This window comes from Lagenorhynchus albirostris, chromosome 17, assembly GCF_949774975.1.
Source record: "Lagenorhynchus albirostris chromosome 17, mLagAlb1.1, whole genome shotgun sequence".
NCBI classification, from domain to species: Eukaryota; Metazoa; Chordata; class Mammalia; order Artiodactyla; family Delphinidae; genus Lagenorhynchus; species Lagenorhynchus albirostris.
This window is the reverse complement of record NC_083111.1, coordinates 22,940,517-22,967,064: the sequence shown is the minus strand read 5'-3', so window position 1 is coordinate 22,967,064 and position 26,548 is coordinate 22,940,517. Positions and strand designations below refer to the sequence as shown.

The 26,548-nt window shown below is 36.9% G+C and overlaps 1 protein-coding gene across 3 annotated transcripts in view; it reads left to right on the top strand.

Moving 5' to 3' along the window:
- Positions 1-26,548, top strand: part of MRPS28 (mitochondrial ribosomal protein S28) — a 102,346-nt gene that overhangs the window by 25,373 nt on the left and 50,425 nt on the right. Inside the window, exon 4 of one of the 3 annotated variants that reach the window (XM_060127457.1) lies at positions 6,115-6,968. The exons of the other annotated variants lie outside the window; for them this stretch is intronic. Coding sequence (XP_059983440.1) covers positions 6,115-6,118 — 4 coding nt within the window. The 3' untranslated portion in view covers positions 6,119-6,968. Of the gene's footprint in view, positions 1-6,114; positions 6,969-26,548 lie in introns of those variants that run through there. 3 annotated transcript variants of the gene reach the window in all.

Below are 26,548 nucleotides of genomic sequence, written 5' to 3'. Positions count from 1 at the left end.
AATATTATAAATATTCTTATAAATACTATAAATCTTAAGAAAATTGTAAATTATCTCAAGAATGATATGAGTTCATGAAACACATGTAATTCAGACTGGATAACATTAGACAAAAAAAGGGGGGGATCATAGATGCAGAGAGCAGATTGGTGGTTGTCAAGGTGAGGTTGTGGGGTGGGTGGAATGGTGAAGGGGGTCAAAAAGTACATATTTCCAGTTATAAAATAAATAAGTCCTGGAGATAAAATGTACAGCCTGGTTACTACAGTAATACTGTGTTGCATATTTGAAAGTTGCTAAGAGAGTAGATCTTAAAAAGTTCTCATCACAAGAAAAAAATTTCTTTTGTAGCTATTTATGGTGATGGATGTTAATTAAACTTCTGGTGATTATTTCGTAATATACACAAATATTGAATCATTATGTTGTACTCTTGAAACTAATATAATGTCAAATGTCAGTTATACCTCAATAAAAAAAAATTTTTTAATGAATAGCGTTAAAGTTTCCCACCCACCCTCCCCACTCGGATATATGGCATAGCAGTGCTCTTTTGGATTGATTTTTTTCTATTGGATTCTACTTTGATTGATGTACAAAATTGATTTACTTTATGTGGCATATTCACATACATACAGCTATATTAACCCAGAGATTGTGTAAATTTACATGTCTAGTAAGTTTGCCGTATATGCCTTCCCAGGACTGTAAAGGTTAAAAGTGAATCTGGAAACTACTATGGTGGCTGCTTGTTAAGGAATGCAAGCAATTAAGTGTTCCCACAAAAGCTTTGAAGTTAATATCTTAATAGGACAATGAGGAGAAAAAGTCAAGGCTGCACTCCTACAATTGATTCAGGCTGTAGTTCTATTGACTTAAAAGTAGATTTTAGAAAAATTAAAAGTTATCTTAATAGAAATGGTGAGTTCTATTTTAGTTTGTAGAATTTCGTATTAATTTAGATTGCCACTTGATAACATCTAGAGACTTTCAGGGACCCAGAATTTCAACATGTACTTTGTGGTTAGTAATAAGAACAATAATAGCTAACATTTGTTGAACACTCTGTGCTAGGCACTTTGCTAAGAGATTTGCCTCTGTTTTTCAAAAATCTTTTTATTAATCTAAGGTAGATACTGTTAGAATCCTCATTAAAAAGCACTGAAGAAACGAAGGCTTACAGAGATTTTTAAGTAACTTAAAAACTAGTCAGCGGCTAGTAAATAAGCAGACTGGTGAGAATGTTAGCTCTAAGTCCATATTGTCAACCTCTACTTTTTATATACTCATCAAATACACTTCCAGAATGAGTGTGTATGTGTGACTTGCTAATTTTCTCAGCAAATATTTATTGAGTATCTAAATTACAGTGTGCTGAATGCAGTTTAGAAGAACTGTATGGCATCTTTAGAAGGAAAGATGCATAGAGCCCAGCAACACAGAGGGATAGATGAGTAAATGCCTAAATGAATGGTGTGGTTAAGCACAGAAGTGTTCAAAGGAGAACTGGAGAAGCGAGAGTTGAAATGGTTTCATGAACAAAAAAGAGGGCTTCTCAAGGAGATGGAACTTTGGCTAGATTCTGAAGGATAGGGGGAAGGGCACTGGGAGATGGATAATGAAAGAACAGTGGTGGGGGAGACGGCATGAGCAATGGCACAGAATTGAGAATGAGCTTGGGGGGATTGTATTAGTCATCTACATCTGTGCAACATATTACTCCAAAATTTAGTGGATTAAAACAATAAACATTTATTATCTCACACAATTGCTGTGGGTCAGGAATCCATGGGTGTCTTCACTGGACAGTCCTGGCTCAGGGTTTCTTATGAGCTTCAGTTAAGATATTGGCCAGGCTGAAGTCATCTGAAGGCTTGACTGGGGCTGCAGAATTTGCTTCCAAGGTGGCTCCTCACTTGCTCCTCACTTGCCAGTTAGTGCTGGCTGTGGACAGGAGGCCTCAGGCCTCATCACATGACCTCTCCATGGGCTGCTTGAGTGTCCTCATGACATAGCAGTTAGCTTTCCCCTGAGTAAATAATCTAAGAGAGAGCTTGAGGTCGTTGTGATGTCTTTTATGACCTAGTCACACATTGTCACTTGTGCCATATTCTGTTCTTTAGAAGCAAGTCACTAAGCCTAGCCCATACTCAATGGGAGAGGAGTTAGTCCCCACCTTTTAGAGGGAGGTATATACATAATATGTGTACGTATTTTAAAACCACCATGGGTCAAGAGCCCATGGCCTGGATGAAGTTTTAAGGAATAATGAAATATTTACTTTGCTAGACCGACAAGGATCCTGATAAAAAATTCTGAATTTCAAGCTGAAAAATTGTGATGGTGGAGATACAAAGGAGTTGTATTTGGGGATTGGTGTTTTTGAACGATGACACTGGTAGTGATGTGTGGGATGGAATGGATGGGCAAGGCCAGTTCTGAGACTGTCACAGTAATCCAGACAGTGGCTTACTAGGGGCTGGCCTAGAGTGAGAAGAAATGGGAAAGAAAAGCTTGGAGAGACTGTTTAAAGAATTGACTGATAGGCTTTGGTGACTGGGGCTTGAAGTTTCCAGCCCAGTGACTAGAAAAATGGAGGTCACAGCAAAAGGGAAGTTGGGTGGAGTTGCTGTTCATAGGGCAGGACATGGAGCTCAGGTTTTTTAATTAATTAATTATTAAAATTAATTAATTAATTTTTGGCTGCATTAGGTCTTTGTTGCTGCAAGTGGGCTTTCTCTAGTTGCAGAGAGCGGGGGCTACTCTTCATTGCGGTGCACAGCCCTCTCACTGCGGTGGCTTCTCTTGTTGCAGAGCACAGGCTCTAAGCACGCGGGCTTCAGTAGTTGTGGCTCACAGGCTCTAGAGTGCAGACATAGTAGTTGTGGCACACGGGCTTAGTTGCTCCGCAGCATGTGGGATCTTCCCAGACCAGGGCTAGAACCCGTGTTCCCTGCACTGGCAGGCAGATTCTTAACCGCTGTGCCACCAGGGAAGCCCGGAGCTCAGTTTTAGACATGTGGTTATTCTGTAGATGTTTGGCCATATGAAAGTGGATTTATGATAAATTAGGCTGTAGAATAACAGTAGACCTGAAATTAGCAACTTCATATTGGGCTCTAAGTTTCTATATCTTCTGACTTTATCAGCAAAACACACGACAAAACAAAAAAGAAAGGCAACGGCATCAGTGTAGATTCGTGTTTGTGCCACGTTAAGTGAGTGTGATTTTTTTTTCCCCAAAAAGAAATCTTGTGGTGTTCAGGTTCAAGCATCCTGTTGGAGCTGAATAGCTTTGTTTCTAAAAGTGAAAGGCAAATGTAGAAATAGCAGATGGGATCCTTTCGGAGAGGTAACATGTCTTGCCAGGTGTATTCAATATAGGATCATATTATATGACATCAACCAGAGTTCTGAAAATTCTTTCATTTCTAGTAGATTCTGCATTACTTTACCTTTTTCGATCTCAGGTCTCTTGTTCCTGTCTTCCACCTCCTTAGCATATCACCTTATCTTCTTCTTTATTAAGTTCATACATTAGTTTAATCTGTGTGAAATTGCTGGGTTTTTTAAAGTAAAAAAATAGTTGAATATCTGAAATTTCAAATGATTCAACCTAATACTCCCTGGCTTTCCTATTCTCTACCTTAAATTTTTTCTGTATCATCTTGTCTAAATTCTATAAAGTTTGAAACATTTTACCCTTCAAGCTATCATTCTGTTCCTCCCTGTCCCCCAAATTGCCCTTATTTTCTAAATTTCCATTTCTTCCTCAGTTTAGCCCACCTGACTCTGCCCTCACCATTGTACTAATTGAAAACACCCTCTTAAATTCATCGGTGACCTTCTGGTCCCCTGCCCAGTCGTTTTTGCTCAAGCTGTCTGTAATATTCAGCACTCTTTGTTGGCTGTTCCCTTTTCTGAAATTGTCATATACCTTCTTTTTCTTGGTTCTCCTTCTATTTCCCTATTGTTTTTCTACACTCCTCTAAAAGTGCTTTATAAAATTTTTGAGGATAAAATGGTAGGAAGGAGATACAGTGGTTCTTGGAATGTGCAGGAAAGTTGAGTGGGGCAAGTATCAGGAAGAACATGGGCCCGGAGGGCAAGACGCCTTGGTTCTAATCCTACATCAGTCAGTGTGTACAGTGAAAGTTCCTTTATCCAAGAGTCTAAACCTAGGCTAATTTAACCAAGAGAATTGTTTAAAAAGGAGTGCTTTGGAGCTCCCCTAATAAAAAAACCCAGCATTATAATAATTGAAAAATACTTTATAAGCCTGTAAATGACACTTACGTCTTCGTTTATATGTATCCCGTCTTCTTTTATTTGGTAAATTCAGTTTCAACATAGTCCTGTACTTGAAAATATGATGCTCTGCTTTGAGCTTGTTTTAATTTTTAAGAAAAGATTTCTCCATAAGTATACTACAGTTAGATTTCTTCTAAAGTTGTAATTCAGAACCTTAATTTTGGACCTAAAATAGAATACTTTGTGTTCATTTTAAAAATGCAGATTAGCTATTAATTAGCTTAATTAGTACTGATTGAGCATATTATAACGTTCACGTGGATTTTATGCTATTGCCTGTGTCATTTTTGAATTTATTAAGCAAATGATTCTTTCCTTGATGTATTTTCCTTGAAAGCATTTTCTTTTATATACAGTACTTTTTTGAAAATGTGGTTATCAATTATTGTTATGATATATAATGGAGAGAGCTATACCTCTTTCAGTGTGGAATATATGTTATTTGGCTTCCAAAAAATATATTGCTGTGAACGTACATAATTTGAGACTTAACGTTTTTGAGTTAACCTTACCTCAAAACTTCTACTTTATTCACCATCCATTTAGTTTTAGCCTTTACATTAGTTTTTTATTTACTAGAAAGATACATGCCAAACTATTTTTGAAAGTTAACAACTACACATCAACTCTTTAGATCGCAATCTTTTCCAGGAACTAAATATCTTTTCCTAATTGCAGTTATCAGTATTTTAGCCTGTTTGCTGAATGTAATTTATTTAGAAACTTTAATTTTGAATTTTGCTTGTTTTTCAAATACTGCACCTTCAGCATGAATTTTTTAAAGTGGTTTCATTTATTTCACTGAAGGAAATGAAACATTCTGACATTTGAAGGAAAACGTTCCAAATGTGGTACCTAATGCTTAATATATGCGAGCTTGTGATATAAAATCTGTGTATGTTAGTAATGATGCTGATGATGTTGATGATTGCTAACAGCAGCAGCCACTTCCTAATTTTTAGCACTGTTAGGATATTCTCCCTCTAAAGCAGTCTTAAGTCACTTTAAGAAAATAAACATATGCTATTTCTTTGGCAAAAATAATTTTAAAATATCTGGCATAGTACCTTGCAGATTATAAGTTCACCATAAATATTCATTGCTTACTTTTTTTTTTTTTTTTTTGCGGTACGCGGGCCTCTCACTGTTGTGGCCTCTCCGTTGCGGAGCACAGGCTCTGGACGCGCAGGCTCAGTGGCCATGGCTCACGGGCCTAACCGCTCCGCGGCACGTGGGATCTTCCTGGACCAGGGCACGAACCCGTGTCCCCTGCATCGGCAGGCGGACTCTCTACCACTGCGCCACCAGGGAAGCCCCATTGCTTACTTTTTTGATAGACAGGAGTCACAAAAGCATTTAGCTAACAGTAGGTATTGCAATTATTGGTTGATGTATACTGTTATTAGTTGCTCTTTGGTGTTATAAAGGAACAAAATTTCCTTCAATGAAGAGTAATGAGTATTCCTCTTTCAGTAAAGAAGTGAGATCATCCTAATTTTAAGAAGAAAAATGAAATTAATGTTGAATTAATGAGAATTTATTACTTTCCAGAATGAAAATTAGGATGTACTTGTTCTTGTCTTCATAGTTGTCTAACATTATCATAATCATTATAGCCAGTGATTATTAGGTTTAGCTCTTATTATGTTGAGTCACTTTTCTAAGCATTGTAGTGGTTTAAGCTCATTGGCCCTGCAATAAGAATTCCTGAATTTGAATCCTGGCTGTACTACTTATTAATTGTGTGATCTTGGGCAAGTTGCTTAAATTCATGGAGCCTCAATTTTGTTGCTTTCAAAATAGATGAATGAAATGATTACTGCAAATGGCTTGTGTGAGAAATAAGATCATCATCATCATGATCATGAACAGCTGACATTACCTTTTCTACGTGTCAAACAGAAAACGATACCTTACTTACATATCTTACTATCTACTTACTATCTACTTTACAGAGGAAGAAAAGTGAGCCCCAGAGAATTAAGTGACTTTTCAAATCATTTAGACTTGTGTCAGTTAAACTTAGCAGAAAACTTGAAGACGTGTGGATTAAACATATAGAGACTTATTTTTCTTGCATAAGAATCCTGGCTGCTGGAGCTTCCGGGGTTGCTTCAGCAGCCTGACAGCATTAGGACCGCCTTCTTGCGTCACAGGTGCAATAAGGCTGCTGATTCTCCTGGGCTACATGTCTGTGTTCAAGAGAGGAAGAGAGTAGGGCAGGGTACAGTCAGCTTCTCTGTCCCTTTTATCAGGAAAACAAAAGCTTTTTTAGAAATCTCTTCCAGACTTCAGCCTACCTTTCCTTGATCAGACCTGTATAAGATGGCTCTGCCCTAACTGCAGAGAAAGCTCTGAAAACCAGCGTTTAATCTTTTCATTGTGGAGGCTGCAGAGGAGGAGTAATTCCCCTTCCGTTAACCTAGCCAGAGGGCCTTGCTGCTTTGCCTAAGATCCAATAACTCTTCAGTGGCAGAGCTGAGATTCTAACCCAGGTGTATCTTGCTCCAAAGCCTATTTCTCCAACTCTGCCTCTCAAAGAATCAAGACCCCATCACAAACATTTTGAATAACCATTTTCCAACTTCCGTATGCAGGCACAGTTTTTCTTCTTGAAATTTTGTATTTTTCAGAATAAAAATTTATTTACCTTGTTAGTCTGGCTGAATTTTGAAGGTATAGGTTATGTGTCCCTCCCTATCTTCAAATAAAAATATAAACCCCAAATTAGTGACTGAATGCTTTTTCTATTAGAAATGATTACCAAGATATGTTTATTTCAGGGAATTTCTGATAACATTTTTCAATTTTCTATAGTAAAAAAACATAATACATCATTAAGGTAGTGAGGTTTTGCCTCTTTCCGTTCTAATTATTATGTTTTAACTCATGGTAAATGAGTTTGTTCTGTGCTCATTTCCTAAGGGGTGGTTATCCACTGATTTCATTTTCTGGAATAAAGTTATGTCACAATTCTTGGAAACTGCATATTTATTTTTTTGTTTTGTTTTTTCAGAGATGGGGGTGGGATGAGGAGTGGGTGAAATGAAGGTCGTAATCCAAATTCTCTATTCAGCCCTCAAATATATAACCATAACTTACTCTTATTTTGTCTTTTTAATATTTGAGATAAGTTACATTGAATTTTGTAGAGAAAAAAAGGATAAGATACAGTAACATTTTGAACTAGGCAACATTATCCACATTTGTAGGCAAGCTGACTAAGCCTAGAGAAGTTAGGAAATTTCTGCAGTCAGTGAACTAGTACACGGTAGGGTTTGGAGTGGAGCCCAACCTGTTGCTCCATGCATTGAGAGGATAGAATCCTCAGCAGTCTGTTCACTTAAGACAGATCGTTCTGTTTCTTTTAAAATATTTAAATAACATGTTTATCAAATAAAACATACCTCTAGGTATCACTTTTTACATTTGAACAACTTTTTGTTGCAATAAGCTTTTGTAAAATAATCAAGAAACATTATTAAGTATAAGCCATAGTTTAACTTAAGCCATACCTTTTGATTTCTGTTTTACCAAATCACTTTACCAGAGATGTTATCAAGTAATATTTACCTCATGTAAGCTAAATTCACCCACATTGTTAGTGGTAAACCATCACTGACTAATAAACAAGTGAACTGTTCCCGTATTGACCTTTCTAGTCTGAATTGCAAAGTATGTCTTTCTAACTAATGACATTGTGATGTGGTCCATCTACATTTCTGTGTACATTTCTCTCTTTTCAGATTCATTTTTTTGAATTGGATAATTAAGCAAAATGTTTCGAGTTGCATTTTTTATTATTAGGAAAGTAGAAAAAAGAAGTATTTTTACATCTATAATTGTAAATATCATCAAATACTGTGTTCTTTTACATTAAAAATTTATGGGTTACTGAAAATGCATAAATTTCAATTTATGCAAGTATTCTTTCCAACTTTTCTGTATACTCTTTTGTTTATTATAAAAAAATATGCTACTGACCAAACCAAATCCAATTAATTCTGTTGGTTTCTTCATTTTAGATTAAAACTTTAATTCATTTATTTATTCTATTGATATATATTGATCACCACAATGTCAAAGCTAATGTTCTTCAGTGATCAAGCCAAATTACTAAAGTTACACCTATGTTGGAATTTCTGTTATAAATTTTTCTTTTTGTTTCAACTTGTAAAAGTAATGCAGTCTCATAGAAAAGCTATGGGAAATTCCCTAAGTAGGAAAATTTTAAAACTTCGTAAGTCCAATTTTGTAACTGTGTATGGTGATGATGTTAACTAGACTTCTTGTGATGATCATCTTGCAGTGTATACAAGTATTGAATCATAATGTTGTTCACCTGAAACTAATATAACGTTATATGTCAATTATAACTCAATAAAAAAAAAGTACTGCTAAAACTCTAAAAACAAAAGAAACAACAAAAAGAAAACCTTCATAGATCCGCCAGTCATTTTGGTGAATTTCCTTTCAGTCTTTTCATCTAGACACAGGTTTTTGTTTTGGTTGTATATGGTTTTAATTTCTATATAATTTTGAATCACGAGTTTCTCAATTTTGTAGCATAGCCTTTTTCATTATGAAGGATGCTTTATGTATCACTAAATATAACACAATTTCTTTAAGCAATCCTGTTTATTAGACATTTAGGTTGTTTCTACTGTTTTAACTCTTATAAGTGGCACAGCCATGAACATCTTTGAGGGTAAGACTTCTAGGACTATTTCCTGAAGAAAGATTAAGTGGAATAACTAGGCTTAAAGGTTATTGATATTTTTCATGCTTATACAAACAGATTGAACATTTCATAGGTTTTTTATTAATAGTTTTTCCTTTTTTGTAAATTGTTAGTTTCTTTGCCTAGCTTATTTATCTTTTTGGGATTATAGTGTCTTCCTGAGCTATGTATATGAGCACTTGGTATAATTAAGGTTGTTCATCTTTTTATTTAAAAAATATCATTTTATTATAAAAGTAATTAAAGCTTATTGCAAAATACAGTAAATTTACATAACTTAACAGAAATAAAGAACATCTAGTGAAAACATAATATAAAAAAAATTTCTTAAAGAAATCATATTTTTGAGTACTATTTTATAACTGGGTTTTCCCTCCAAATAGTTAGGTGTCTAAATATGTCATTATATATGGAATATATAGCATCCATTACTGTAATTTATTTGGTGTTGCTTCCAGTTTTCACTATTTTTATAAACACTTCAGAGACAATTCTGTGCATAACTCTTGATATGATTATTGGATTATTTCCTTGAAATAAATTCTTTGGAATGGGAAGACTGGAAAGGATGTATATTCCTTAAAAATTTATACATATTTCCCATTTGCCACAAAGAAATTATTTGTCCCTAACACTAGTTATCATTTTATTTTTCATGTTTGCCAGTCTAATAGACAAAAATACTGTCATTGTTTTAATTTGCATTTCTGATGACTAGCAGTGGTGAACATCTTGCCATTTATTTAGTTCTGAAATGAATGTTGTGTTCCAGTTTCATTGGCCTGTTCCAATTGCTCATTAGTCTTTGGATTTATCACGTTTTTATTAAGTTATACCCTTTGTCATGCTGTTAAAACTATTTACTACCAGTATATTGTTGGTTACATTTGCCATACAACATTTTTCTATTATTATCTAATTGATTTTGCATATTTTTTCTTTTATAGTTTCTAGTTTGGTTGTCATACATAGAAAAGCCATTCCCTCCATGGAAATATTGGCATATGTTTCCTTCTAGTATTTTGTAGTTTTATATTTCAGTCTTTTTTTTTTTTTTTTTTGCGGTACGTGGGTCTCTCACTGTTGTGGCCTCTCCCGTTGCGGAGCACAGGCTCCAGACGTGCAGGCTCAGCGGCCATGGCTCACGGGCCCAGCCACTCCGCGGCATGTGGGATCTTCCCGGACCAGGGCACTAACCCGTGTCCCCTGCATCGGCAGGCGGACTCTCAACCACTGTGCCACCAGGGAAGCCCCCACGATCTGTTTAATTATTATCATTTTTAAAAGCAAGAACTTTCTGATGGATGGGAATATAAAATGCTGCAGCCACTTTGGAAAATAGTTTGGTTGTTCCTTAAATACTTAAACAGAGTTACCACATGACCCAGCAATTCCACTCCCAGGTATATAACCAGAAGAAATGAAAACATATGTCTACTCAGAAACTTATAAACAAATGTTCAAAACAGTATTATTCATAATAGCCAAAAGGTGGAAAGAACCCAAATGCCCACCAACTGATGAAATGATAAACAAAATGTGTGTGTGTGTGTATGTATGTGTGTGTGTGTGTATGAATATTATTCAGCCATAAAAAGTAATGAAGATACAACTTGCCTGAACTTTGAAAACATTACACTAAGTGAAATAAGCCAGTCACAAAAGACTACATATTGTATAATTACATGTACATGAAATGTCCAGAATAGGCAAATATATTTAGAGGTAGAAAGTAGATTAGTCATTGCCTAGGGATGGGAGGATGAGGGGAGGGGCTTAAGGAGTTGATGGTTAGGGGCTGTAGAGTTTCTTTTTGGAGTGATGACGATGTTTAAGAATTGATTGTGATAATGGATGCACAACTCTTTTTAGTGAGTACAGTATACTTAAAGCCACTGAAGTGCTTACTTTAAATAGGTGAATTGTATGGTATGTGAATTATATTTTATTTTTTTAATACAGTCATCTTCATTATAATTCATGGTTACATTAGAAACTGACATGGATCTCTTGAATAATAATAAATAAACCTAGGTTTTCATAGGCTTCTGCTTTCTTTTCATTCAGTTATGTAGTTAGAAAATCCAGTGTTTACTTCAGAATGGTGGAAAAGGCCAAGTAATATCTTAGAGGCATTATGACAAGTGTTCACCTCATAAGTACTCTGAAAGGGCCTCTGGGAGCCCAGGTCAAAAGACGATACTGTCTTATGAGAATTGCCGGTACTCAGTGTCTTCTGGAATTCCTTATAAATTTCAGTGGGCAGCTGGCCAACAGAACATTCCATTGCCCTACTGGTTTTCAAGGTGTGGTTCTGGGGCTACACGTTAGAATTTGCATTTCTAACCTCCTGTTCCCCTTTGATTTACCCTAACGGGCAATTTTTAAAAGGAGTCACATTGTACCTAAAGTTAGATTTTCATGCTGGCCATGCTTTTTTTATAAAAATAGTGTATTACTCACTTGGCCAACTCTCCCTGCCAGGTAAAAGACCCAAAAGCCTTATGTCACCTGCCAAAAAGCTAGGTGAGGCTCCTCCTCTCTCCCCAAATCAAGTTACTTGGAATCCCGAGCAAATGCAATCGCAGAACAATAGTCTTTCCTGAAAAAGAGATGGCAGAGTAAGGGAGTCAGGACACTCAGTTTCTTTCTGTTTTGGTTTGTGAACTTGAGCAAGTCACGCATGGTCTTTGGTCCTCAGTCCCATCATCTTGTAGATCTTTTTACAGCCTTACCAACTCTAAAATCTATGATTTTAATTTGGGGGGAAATGATCTGATTACAACTGTCAACAAATAGGCATTTAGACACACTGACTGCTTTTATTCATGGTTTCCCAAATTGCAGGCATGCTGATTTTGTAGGACTAATCCCACTGCCCTCCTCTCCCTTATCATGGCTTCTAAAGGAAAGTCCATTGTTTGTTTATATTAAAGGCAGCATTTTCCCAAAGTTACTATACAGTGCAGTTCACCTCATTTCTTAGCCCAAACAATACATGTGGTGCCACAGAGTCTACTGTCAAATAGCTTTAGTTGCTCCTTTATAAAACAAGCTAAGAGTAGCCCTTGTCACTGCCATGTTAGTCAGAGTATCTCAGCAAATAACCAGAGACTTTATTTATAGCAATGTATGTTTTGGATTTATAACATTTTATCTGTTATAGACATAGTATATTATTTGCTTGGTTACTTTATAATTGTGATAGTTTCATGCCACCCACCGTAGGTTGTTCTGCAGTGGTTATTCTAACCACAAATTAAGGAGTTATTTTTCTGTGGTTCAGTTATACACAAGAATTACATTGCAAGAGTTGCTGGAGCCCAAGTTCTGTAAACAGTTTTTTTGGAAGAAGTCTTTGTCTAACAGACTGTCTAGATTGCTGGTACTCAGAACATTAGAGGATGGAATTTAGATGAGTAAAATGTAACTTGTCAATAAAATTGTTGAATATTGTGCTATAAAATGTCAGGTGAGAATTTGCCAACTGCCGTCTGTGTTGGTATATGGCAGCAGTCTTTTCAGTAGGACAGAACTGTAGGAATTTTCCTGTGCCTAGAACAGTGATGGTTTATACTTTGGGGGTCATAGGCCCGCTTGAGAATATAGTGAAATCACATTGTGTGTCTAGGAAAGTTCACACATGTGTATACATACACACATTTTGCATGTGATTGTACAGGGTTCACAGATTCCCCCAACTCATTCATTAACCTTTAGGGACCCATGAACCTAGGTTAAAAATCCATGATCTGGAAGTCTGGGAGCAAGGTAGATTTTATCTTCTGGGGTCACTAATGGTGATAATTTGGAGGTGGAGCCGTATGTTCTTCATGGCGGTGTATAAGGTGCACTGGATTTGTTGAAATGTAGAGGCTCTTCCTATGATAAGCGCCATAGGAATGGCATCACACATGCCTGGCTCTTTGGTTTACTGCTGTGTCCAAATATGTATAATAGTAGGTGCTGGGTAAATATTTATTGAATGAATGAAGAGGTCCAAGGAGAAATGTGTTCTGTGGAAGAAGAGCTGACTCCTGTTTCCAGATCACTGTATCTTGTTTCTACCCTTTCTTTTTTTTTTTTAACATCTTTATTGGAGTATAATTGCTTTACAATGGTATGTTAGTTTCAGCTTCACAACAAAATGAATCAGTTATATATATACATATATTCCCATATCTCTTCCCGCTTGCGTCTCCCTCCCTCCCACCCTCCCTATCCCACCCCTCCAGGCGGTCACAAAGCACCGAGCTGATATCCCTGTGCTATGCGGCTGCTTCCCACTAGCTATCTACCTTACGTTTGGTAGTGTATATATGTCCATGCCTCTTTATCGCTTTGTCACCGTTTACCCTTCCCCCTCCCCATAGCCTCAAGTCCATTCTCTAGTTAAGTCTGTGTCTTTATTCCTGTTTCACCCCTAGGTTTTTCATGACATTTTTTTTTAATTCCATATATATGTGTTAGCATACGGTATTTGTCTCTCTCTTTCTGACTTACTTCACTCTGTATGACAGACTCTAGGTCTATCCACCTCATTACAAAAAGCTCAATTTCGTCTCTTTTTATGGCTGAGTAATATTCCATTGTATATATGTGCCACATCTTCTTTATCCATTCATCCGATGATGGACACTTAGGTTGTTTCCATCTCTGGGCTATTGTAAATAGAGCTGCAATGAACATTTTGGTACATGACTCTTTTTGAATTATGGTTTTCTCAGGGTATATGCCCAGTAGTGGGATTGCTGGGTCATATGGTAGTTCTATTTGTAGCTTTTTAAGGAACCTCCATACTGTTCTCCACAGTGGCTGTATCAATTTACATTCCCACCAACAGTGTAAGAGGGTTCCCTTTTCTCCACACCCTCTCCAGCATTTATTGTTTCTAGATTTTTTGATGATGGCCATTCTGACTGGTGTGAGATGATATCTCATTGTAGTTTTGATTTGCATTTCTCTAATGATTAGTGATGTTGAGCATTCTTTCATGTGTTTGTTGGCACTCTGTATATCTTCTTTGGAGAAAGCCCAGAGATAAACCCACGCACATATGGTCACCTTATCTTTGACAAAGGAGGCAGAAATGTACAGTGGAGAAAGGACAGCCTATTCAATAAGTGGTGCTGGGAAAACTGGACAGCTACATGTAAAAGTATGAGATTAGATCACTCCCTAACACCATACACAAAAATAAGCTCAAAATGGATTAAAGACCTAAATGTAAGGCCAGAAACTATCAAACTCTTAGAGGAAAACATAGGCAGAACACTCTATTACATAAATCACAGCAAGGTCCTTTTTGACCCAACTCCTAGAGAAATGGAAATAAAAACAAAAGTAAACAAATGGGACCTAATGAAACTTAAAAGCTTTTGCGCAGCAAAGGAAACCATAAACAAGACCAAAAGACAACCCTCAGAATGGGAGAAAATATTTGCAAATGAAGCAACTGACAAAGGATTAATCTCCAAAATTTATAAGCAGCTCATGCAGCTTAATAACAGAAAAACAAACAACCCAATCCAAAAATGGGCAGAAGATCTACCCTTTCTTAATAGCTGATAGTTCAGAAGCAAAATAAGACAAAATGAGAATGCATCTAGTAACATTACAGAGGATGCATCTGAGCACAAATACAGTTTTCCTATTTACTTCTCACCTTGCATAACCATAATTTTTCTTTTGTTGGAGATGGCCAAATTTTTCCCTCACTCTATCTTTTCCATTTCAGACATTACTTTAGTAATTAGAGAAAAGGCAGGATTCATAAAAAGTTTTCGTACTGTTTCTAATTATTTTGAAGACCTATAGGATTTCTTGAAATATATTTTTGGCTAAATTTTTAGTTTTATAAATAATGGAAATTTTGCTGTGTGAGAATTTAGTCCAGATTTTTAAGTTCTCTTACTATATATTTAAAAAATAATGGCTGAAAGCTAGGCTTAATATTTGCTTTCTTTTTTGAAATTCAAATAGGTATCTAAGATTTCTAAGTTTTTTTGCTTCCCTAGTGAATGACTTCAAAAGACAATCCTTCCTATATAAATGCCTTTTTTTCCCTTAAATAGGTTTAGTGCATCATCCTCAGTCACCTTTTGAGAAGTAAATGAAGTTTCATTGAAGTTTATATATAAATTACCCTCTCTTTTTTTTTTGTTTTGTACCACAACTAAGAAAGAGAGCTCTTAAATTGATTGACTTAATATAAAAGACTGATTCATAGTCTAAGTGATATGAATAATTTCTAAACAGGAAGCTAATGTTTAGTGACCATTTGCTATGATCCAGGCAAATGCTTTACATGTATTAACTCATTAACCTTACAGTATTATTATTCCTATTTTATAGTGTCGGCAACTGAGCACAGAGAGGTTGAGTAACTTGTCCAAGGCCCTGAGTCACTCACTTACTCATTAATAATTTGCAGAACCTGGATTCAAACATTTGGAGTCTGACTGCAGAGCCTATACTCTTAACCACCTCTAGACTGCCTCTTAAACTCTGTAATTAAGAATGGATAAATGCCAGAGGCAGTCAAGGAAGGCTTCACGAAAGAGTTCATATTTGAATTGATTCCTAAAGAATGAGTAGAAGATCCCTAAGTAGAGAAGAGAAGAAGGCAGAATGTGTGGACGCCTAGTAATATGAAAGGGTTGTGTGTTGTGAATAAGGCTGGGAAGGGAAAGTTGCAGGGGATGAGACTAGAAAGAGATTGAACTCAGGTTGTGAATTGACTTGTATTCTGTTCAGAGAGTCTTGGACTTTCCATAACACAAACCCAGAGATTGATTTTGGGCTGGTTACTTTAGAATCAAGAGGGGAGTTTGTTAAAAAGGCAAATTCCTAAGCCCCATTCTAAGAGATTCTGATTTAGAAAGGTTAGGATGAGGGGTAGGGATCTAAGTGGTTCTGATATACAGACATGCTTGGGACCTCTGCTGCTGTGAAGAACTATCAGCAGTTTATAAGCAGGGGTGTGACAAGGACAAGATTTTGCTTTAAAATGGAAATTATTGAAGCTAGTACAAAATATATTGGACATTTGGAGGCAGAAGGGTCAATTAGGAGGTATTCTAAAAATTCAGAAAAGAGATAGTAAGATCTTGAATTAAGGGTCTTCCCTGGTGGCACAGTGGTTAAGAATCCGCCTGCCAATTCAGGGAACATGGGTTCGAGCCCTGGTCCGGCAAGATCCCACATGCCGCGGAGCAACTAAGCCTGTGCACTACGACTACTGAGCCTGTGCTCTAGAGCCCGCAAGCCACAACTACTGAGCCCGTGAGCTGCGACCACGGAAGCCTATGTGCTTAGGGTCTGTGCTCCGCAACAAGAGAAGCTGCCGCAATGAGAAGCCCGTACGCCAGAATGAAGAGTAGCCCCTGCTCGCCGCAATTAGAGAAAAAGCCCAGACGCAGCAACGAACACCAAACGCAGCCATACATACATACATAAATATCTTGAATTAAAACTATGGTATTGTTGATGGAATTGAGGGGACTGATTAAAAAGATATTTCAGAGTAAGAATCGATAAATAAGCAGGAAGGAGACAGAGAAGAGATAGAGGATTATGCTAGGATTTATAGGCTGAGCAAATGGGTGGACAGTTATGCTTTACCTGAGAGATGAGCAAGATCATTTTGCTATACTAACTTTTACTTATTTAGATATCTGTGTAGTCAACATAATATAAATAGTATGTATCAAATTATGTGAGTTGAGGCCAGGCAGACTGTTTAGTATAGGCAACAAAAACTCAAGATATTTAGTAAAGGCTCCAGGGAGAAGGAGCTCAGCAGTTCTGTCAGAAGTCTCTCTCCCCTAGCCAAATGCAGAGAAACTGGAGGGTCAGGTTCAAACATGACCTGTCAGCTTCTTGGGGCAGTGCTGGCCACACTTCTCTCTGCTGTACACTCTTGTTACTTGAGGAAATCTGCCCTCCACCTCTTTGTCTGAGACCAATTAGTATCCCATCCCCCTACCCAAGACCTCAGCCAGTGTCTTCAACTTTGATTATCCAACTTGACACCTGCCTACCGGGCACAGAGCAATATGAAATTCCATCAGAAAGCATGTTGCTCATGCACAGCGCTTGTTCTTGCTTATGCTGAGTGCCTTTTACAGTTTCTAACACAACAGCACTTTTAGCTACCCTTGACCACCCAAGCAGTGGTCTGTGGGCAGCCATGTTGAAGCAGTGTGGCCTTTTCCACCTGATTAGACCAGAGTAGGCACCTATACCAAGCTGGAATCAAACCAAGTTCTATCCCCTGGATTTTGGAATTGTGAACAAGGGGAAGGTAATTAGTCTCTTTAACTTGTAAATTCAAGGGCTTTGAGTAGCCATATTTTATGCCATGCAGACTGGAGAACACAGAAAGCTGGTTCAAAGGAGTAGAGAATTATGCAGACATGTGGAGTGAAGACTGGTGAGAATCACGAGAGGGTTCACTGCCTGAGTCTCTCATGGCTTCTCAAAGTTTCTCGACCAGGCACCTCTATATCCTTATAATGAATTCATTTTTTCTCTTTCTTCTTAAGCTAGTTTAAGTTAATTTCTGTTTGGGGGAGCTAAGAGTCAGTATCTACACATCAAATACTTCTTGTTCTCGTTCTCCTTCTTGGTTTTTCAAAGATATGCTACCAGGATGTCCTATCAGGCACACTAGGCTACCATTTTTGAAAGTATTTGGCTTTCAGACAACATCCTTGGATTCAGTGATTCAAAATACAGATCAGGCCTTCATATTTTCAGTTCAGCATATGCATTTGGATTGAACATTACCAGAATTAGCCATTTAAAGTGGGAAACACAGTGGTGTGGGTTCCAACACAAGTTTTTTAATCCAAGTACATATCCAGTATATCTCTAAACACTTACAATTCAGGATTCTGGTTTTTAATGTTCTTTTCCTAACTTTTTTCAAATGATTCTTTGATTCTTGCCAAGTTTTATAGCTAGTTTTTGAATATAGAGAAAATTGGAATTTATTCAGTATCTTAGTCTCTTCAGGATGCTACAACAAAAATACCATACATGAGGTGCCCTGAACAGCAAACCTTTATTTCTTACAGCCCTGGAGACTGGGAAGTCACATAATCTAGGCACTAGCAGATTTGGTGTTTGATGAGGGTCTGCTTCCTGGTTCATAGCTGCTGTCCCCACGTTTTGTTCTCACATGGCAGAAGGTTCAGGGGAGCTCTTTGGGGTCTCTTTTATTTTTTTATTTAATTTACTTTTTTGGTTGCATTGGGTCTTTGTTGCTGTGGGCGGGCTTTCTCTAGTTGCAGCGAGCGGGGGGCAAGCGGGGGCTACTCTTCGTTGCAGTGCACGGGCTTCTCATTGTGGTGGCTTCTCTTGTTGCAGAGCGTGATCTCTAGGCATGTGGGCTTCAGTAGTTTTGGCTCACGGGCTCTAGAGCACAAGCTCAGTAGTTGTGGCACACGGGCTTAGTTGCTCCGCGGCATGTGGGATCTTCCAGGACCAGGGCTTGAACCCATGTCACCTGCATTGGCAGGTGGATTCTTAACCACTGTGCCACCAGGGAAGTCCCTGGGGTCTCTTTTAGAAGGTCACTAACCCCATTCATGAGGGCTCTATCTATCCTTGTGACCTAATCACCTCCCTAAGGCCCCATCTCCAAATACCATCACCTTGGGCATTAGGATTTAACATATGAATTTTGGGGGTACATAAACATTCTTTCTATAGCGTTCAGGAATCAAGGGTGCTTTAAATGCATGTATGCAATTTGTCAAAAGTTTTTTTTTAAAGAACATTTACATTGGACTCAAAGAATCATAAATGTATATCTTCAAGATGGAAAATTTTAAGATGCCAGACTAACTCAAACAGGTAATACCTTGGGATAGCCTAGTCAAGGAAGCTTCCTAATAAATATAAAGTAAGATAGAGCATAATAAATAAGTAATTATAATAAATAAATAAATAATTATAAATAAGTAATTTATTTTACTAATAATAAATAAATAATTGTATTTAACATAATAAATAAATTTATTTTATTTTGGTGGGGAAGTGTACCATGGTTTATTTATCAGTGCCCTGTTGATGGGCATCTGGATTGTTTCCAGACTTTTTTTTTTTAACTTTTTATTTTATATTGGAGTATAGCTGATTAACAAGTTGTGATAGTTTCAGGTGCATAGCAAAGGGACTCAGCCATACATATACATGTACCCATTCTCCCCCAAACTCCCCTCCCATCCAGGCTGCCACATAACATGGAGCAGAGTTCCCTGTGCTATACAGTAGTCCTTGTTGGTTATCCATTTTAAATATAGCAGTGTGTACCTGTTGATCCCAAACTCCCTGACTCTCCCTTCCCCCCATCATTCCCTCCCACCCCGTAACCATAAGTTCTTCCTCTCAAGTCTGGGAGTCTGCTTCTGTTTTGTAAATAAGTTCATTTGTATCATTTCTTTTTAGATTCTGCATAAAAGGGATATCATCTGATATTTCTGCATATAAGGGGTATCATCTGATATTTCTCTTTCTCTGTCTGACTTACTTCACTCAATATGACAGTCTGTAGGTCCATCAATGTTGCTGCAAATGGCATTATTTCATTCTTTTTAACGGCTAATATTCCATTGTATATATGTAACACATCTTCTTTATCCATTCCTCTGTCAATGGACATTTAGGTTGCTTCCATGTCTTGGCTATTGTAAATAGTGTCTTGGCTATTGTAAACAGTGCTGCAGTGAACATTGGGGTGCACTTATTGTTTCGACCAAGAACATAATTTATTTTAATGAAAAAATATTGGTCACATTTTTATAGTTAGCATACATGATTATACTGTGCTAATCAAGTATTCTTCTTATGAATTATAAAAAACTAAAGCCAGACAAACTGCAGGCTGTTAAATAAATTAGTTTACAAGAATTAAAGTGTTTTATTAGTATATATTATGTTGTTATGTAGTACAGTTGAACAACTTGGCTAATTTATATATTTTCATGTTATTTTCTAAGTCCCATTATTTCTTCTTTGAGGCATGAGTTGTATAAAAGTGTATTTTAAATTTCCAAACAAGTAAGAATGTTTTATTATTAATTTCTAGCATAATTGTATTGTGACCAGAGGAAAAATACCAAATTTTTGAAATTTGTTAAAACTTCCTTTTTAGCCCAGTATTTGGTCAATTTTTGTAAATGTTCCATTTTCAAAGCAGTTTTAATGGTAGATTTGTCTTTTCTGCTAGTAATCCTTTAAATTTTACTGTATATAACTTGAGACTGTTTTACCTGTTTCATACAAGTTTAGAACTTTCCTATCTTCTAGGTAATTTTCTTCTTTTTTCCCATTATGTAGTGACCCTTTGTGTCTACAGAAATGTTAAAAGAAGCTCAAGTTTTGCAAAACCCAGCTTCAGTGCTCTGTTTATTCTTTGAGTTCCAGCTCTCTTTTCTTTTTCTGCCTTTCTATAATCAGTTCTAAATTGCTGACTCAGTGATACAATTAAAGAAAACATTTTTTGGTATTTTAACCACTGTGTTTATTTCTTTTTAGCAGGAGCTTTGGTCAGTTTACTTATCCTAACATACCGCTGGTTATGGAAGTCTGTTACCTTTATTTTTAATTTAATTGTAATCAAGGTCATTCATGAATATTTGTCTATGTTTATACAAGTTTAGATTTTGAAGAATAAATTAAATCAGAGACATATGGAATGAATTTTTAAATAAGTGCAAAATTTTCCTTAAACTTCTGACATGGTTCTTGCTTGGTATTGATGTTCCATTGACCAATACCATGAGAGATTTAAATGTGGGGAGGCATTCTGAAAGTTAGTGAAATTGGGGACAGTTTTTTCTTTTTGTGATCATTTATATGCTTAAAGCATCTATCCTCAAGGCAGTTATTTTTCATTAGTTAACTTCTTTGCATTCTCAGAATCATTGCAGATATAATTAACATGTAAGATTAACTTCATAAGCGTGAAACTAATTATGGTTGTGTGGTGATGAAAGCAATTAAACAAAGCTTTCTACTTTTTGACTCCTACTAGACTAGAAGTAGTCAGCAACTGCCTGTTCTTCAAAAAGGATATACCTTAAACATATTTTAATTAATAGTATATTATCATTTATGAGGCTACTTGTGGGTATATGGTTTGATTCTGTACCAGAATCTTCTATTGAAAGGACTTCTTTCCTTTGCTAAGTGTAAGAATAAGGATAGTACTACTTAGCAATTTGTTACAGTTGCTTTCATAGGAATATTAATGAAACGGTACAGTGTAGTGTTTATGAGCACTAGATGAGAAGTCATATTGCCTGGGTTTACTTATTTAACAGTGTAATCTTAAGCAAGTTACTTAATGCTCTGTCCTTTAATTTCTTCACTGTAAAAATAATAGTACCTTAGATTAGTCACTTAAAAGAGTATCTGGACCCTAGAATATCAAGCATTTAATTAAAATTGCTGTTGTTTTCCCCCTTAGGAATATATATATATTTTGGTATCTTTATCTTCTTTTTTAACATCTTTATTGGAGTATAATTGCTTTGGGAATAATTATTAGGCTGTACATTGATGTAGATTTTGGGAAAAATTCAAATCATATACCTTTTTTAAAGTTTTAATATTATTAAGCTTGTGTGTCTTATATATAGCTTATGTCACATGTATACCATCCATGAAGCTTGAATTTATTTACTAGAGACCACTACAGACAGCCTCTGGGTATGTGAAATATCCTCTTGGACTCAAGGATTAGCGATCTCAATCATCTGGTAAGAATTTTCTGTAGAGTCCTGAAAAAGCAGTTCTCTCTCTGTAGGAGTGGTAATGGAGTTTGTGATGTTAGTACCAGTTAGAGAATTATAGTAGTGGTTCTAATAGCAATAGGGGCTAGTGCTTAGTATAGGCAATATTTATTGAGTATTTACATAGTACCAGGTCCTGTTCTAGGTGCTTTACATGTAGTTTATCTTTACAGCAACCAGTGAAGTGTAGGTACTATTAATATATCAATAATTATTTTTTGGATAGAGAAATGGAGGGACATCCCACTTTACAGATGCAGAAATTAAGATTTGGAGGGGTTATACAAAGTCACACAGCTAGTAATTGGCAGAACCAGAATTTGAACACAGTCCTATCCCAAAACATGTACATAAACGCAGATGCATTTCTGCCAGGATGTTTTTGGCTCAGGGCAATGACATTTCATTCATCTTTCGCACTTGTCGCTTACTTTAGCTACGTTTCTTGGCCAGTTATCAAGCAAACCAATCTTAAGCCTATGGTACTGTGTATTCATAGTCTCCAATGAATTGTCTTAGAATTCTATTTTATCCCTGGGTTGGGTTCTTTATTGTTATACTCCCATTACCTTGGGAAGTAGGCAGAAAGATAGATGTGTATATACTTGGGACAATATGCTGTTAGTATACAAGCAAAGAAATGCTCACTGCCAGCCTTGCTGATGCCTCGGATCCCTACCTGGATCTTGCCTCCTTACCTGCTCTTTGGCCTTATTCCTGTGGTCTCTAGTGAGTCCTGGCCTGGGTTACTTTAGTTCCGTACTGTGAGCCAGTCCCAATTTCTCTTTGCACCTAACATAAGCTTTTGAAAAAGAAATATGAGAAATGTGACAGAAAGCAAAACTCCAAAAGACCAGTAATTCAATCAATTAATATATTAATATCAAACCAATGGTGATTTTTCTGCTCTTTTCTAGGCACTCTAAATAATGCTTTCTTTGTATTTTAACGCAAAAATCACTTTATTTGGGTAAGCTGGGGTAGGAGGAGTTTTAGCAGGTGACTTTCCAGTTCTCTCTTGACCTGTTCTGTGCCTCTGGAGACAACTGCTGGCCACAGGGAAGAGTGTGGAGCATTCTTCCGCCTTCACTTCCTCAGCTCTTTAGCCCCCATTGAGCTGTGAACAGTGGCTGAGGACAAAAGCTGTATACACTGTACAAACAGAGCACCAAAGCAGCAGTACACTGAGTCATTCTTCGCTCTGTGTGAGAACTGAGGGGGACTCTATTCATTTCCTTTGTGCTGGTGTCTGTCAACAGCGCTGTTTGAGGCAAGGCCTATTGTGCTGGCCAGTGTTTCTTATTGACCTAAGTCTGTGCCTGCTATGTTCCCAGGGTCGAAGTTGCGAGTGAGAGAATGTTTGAAAAGGGGTAATCATAGGCTAAATGCATTTTGCTGCATTGTCATCTGACCTATTAAATCTAAACTGTGGTCTCCGTTAATGCAAACAGGTAATTATATAGTCACAGCTGCAGCTATTGACATCTGGTTACCACCCCCATAGGAAAAAAATATGTGTTTTTTTGTCTGTGTCGTGTCTAGGTTCTTATATGCTGGACATTAATGATTTTTAACTGAAAATAGATAATGGATTAGGAGGACTAAAAGAGCTGCAAGGTGGGTGCTTTAAAATAGCCTCTGCCACAGCTGTTTGCATATGTTTTCCTTTGATGACACAGTGCATTCCCATGACTCCAGAATGAGTAATCTCCATTCACTTTTAGTTTTCCAGGTGTGTAAGGTAAAGATAATTTTTATGTTTCCATCCCTTACGATCCCATCATACTAAGTCACTTTGGAAGGTCTACCTCTGATAACTTCGTCTTGATTGCTTGCCTACTGGTTTTATCCATTGTGTTTCATTGTCCCGATACCCCTGTATAGGACAGTATTTGCAAGAGGTCCACGCTCCCCAGTCGGTACAATTCTAAATACAAGTACATTGGAGTGAATTGAGGCTTTATGGCTATTAATTATATTAATAAATGCTGTGTTTTCTAGTTTCTTTCAGTATTCAAAGGAGCCAAAGTTATGAATAAATCAGTCCTGGTACATCACATCCTCAGTGTCCTTTGGAGACAAAAGACGTTTATATTAGTAGAAGAAAACATGTTTAGAAATATGTTCCCACCAACCATGAAAATCCATTTACCAAGAGAGCACTCTATACCTGTATTTCATTCACCTCCATAATTCATTATTTTACAGTATTTTTAAAAGCCTAGTAGACGATTGACTCTGTGGTAGGTATTGGGACACAATTTAAAAATAAAAATCTGCTGTCTTAGTTTTTCTGATTCACACTATTACTAGTAGCATTATGAAGTCTATCAGGACGGAACTGAGGCAGGAGACAGAGTAAAACAGTTTTAAGACCTTGTAACTTCGAGGTTTTTCTGATGCTTTGACATTTCCTGTCTCCTAAATGTTTTGCTGAAGTATGTCTCTAAGTAGGTAGTTACAAATCCCGTTGGGACCTTGAGGGGGAAGCACTCAGGATGCCTAAGCGCTTGGATTATGCTGCTGTTTGAGCCCGAGTCCTGTGGACTGGGCTCAACCCATGCCTCCTTGCTGTGCATGGCTCCGAGTGTGTTAGGGCTGGGTGCGGTGCGATGTTTGAGATTGTGGTGGTTATTCAGAGGATAGAAATTCATCACGGCCTCCTGTATTCTGGTACTGGAGATATAATGATGAATAATCGAAAACTCTTACAGTCAGGGAACTCAGATTAAATGCCGCCTTTTTTTTTTTTTTTTTTTTTTTACCATCCTCAATACAAGCACAATTTTGGGAAAAAAATGGCCTTGTGATTGAATTTAATAGAATAAATGATACAATAAAATATCAAATACTAAATATATTCTGCATTTGAAAATGGGCAAAAATGAAGAAGTAACCTTTTTACTTTAAAAATTATATTTCCTGTTAATGTTCCTAAGTAAAGTTGGCATATTCTACATAGAACAACACTATGTGAAATTAAAATATTTACTAAAATGCATGCTGGTCACTATGTTAACTCTCAGAAATGAAAACTATTTTCAAATTCTTACAATAAATTTTTTTTACAAATAATAATTTAAAAAATTTTAGTACTGTTTCATATATAGAATTATTTTGACAGATACCAAGTATAATCACTTCAAAAGGCTTTTCATATTTGTAAGAAATAACAAACCATATGCCATCTTGTAGAAGCCTTGATTTGGAAAGAACATGGCTCTTGGCCAGCAATTAATTAAGCCACTCTTTTGTTTGACCATATTGTGGTGGTGTATAGGTGTGAAATTTTCTGTCTTCACCAAATAGGAATATTCCTGTGTATCCATGATAGGTATTAGGGAAAGCAGTCAACTTTGCAGTTATTTTCCTACAAGGTAATGGGAATTATAAGTACAAGTAACTGAAGCACAAGAAGAATTGGGAAAACTATTGGGATAAAATGGGAATATGAATTTGGTACTGGATAGCTGAAAAGTGACTCCTGTCACTTTGGTCCCTTTAAAATTGCCTCATTGTTATCAGGAAGGTAGAAGCTGAAAATCTGTAGATGTCTATTGCTACAGAATATAGAGTGAGAGAAGATTACTAAATTATCTGTTGTGTGTAGTGGGATGCCCTGTTGTCAAAAAGAGAAAATAATTAGCCTGACCAATCAATTTCCTGCATTCCTCCTGAATCCAATTCAGATATTCTTAAATTATCTTCAAATACAGATCTTCTATGATATCAGTTTGTAGGGGCTCAGTTAGGTTACTCAGTCTTCCTCTCATCATGCGACTTCACTTGCTTCTCATTAGAGCAGAATTAACTTTTTATTCAGGATATAGTAGTTAAACAGAGTTATGGGCTTGGGTCTAAAGATTGCAATCAGGGAAGGCTGGCCTCAACAGAGAGCTTCCTTTCACCCATTTTGACCATTGTCACTGCTTCCCCTCATTCATCCTCATTGCTGTTGATCTTAGCGAGAGACCCAGAGACACTATTGCTTTGCTTACAAATAAGGTTTTATGTTTGATCTTTTTCATTTTGTAAAAGATAAAGCACCTAAGTCTTAAAAGGGTGCTTTCTTTTTTTAATGAACAGCAGTGGCTCTGGGAATTTCAAAAGCTCTATAATGTTTTGTTCATATGGTAAAAAGGATTCACAACAGACATTGTGATCCGAATACTTGTTTTCTTTCTCTTGATGGAAAATTATTTCCCTGAGGTTAAACATGATTAAACTGTAGAAGTCTTCTGCACTTTACTCCAAACCCTAACAAATAAAACCAAACTCCACGTATATTTTGGAGTGGCTTCCTGAACCCTAGCCTTAGATATTGAGTTTCTCCTTTACAGTAAGTACTGGTAGCAATTACTGTACCGTGGTTACCTGCACGCACCCACCCACGCACCCTGCTGTGCACTGCTACAGTCTGGCATTTATCTTTATCTTTGGGAAGAGTGAAAGCATATCAAAGTGCTTCGCAAATAATTGTAGGTGGGTGCAGTACAGAGAGGGTTAACCATCCGGCATTTTCAGTGGCTTAATTAAGCTCTGGCAAAGAGCCAGGATCAGTAGAAAATGGGACAACCGCAGAAACCAGTGGGTTTCAGCATCTTGGCAAGGTCTGGAGCATTCAGCAGCAGTCTGTGCTTGTGCCTACCTGTTGTGGGAAAGTGAGAGGCTGTCCAGACAAGGGACAAAAGCA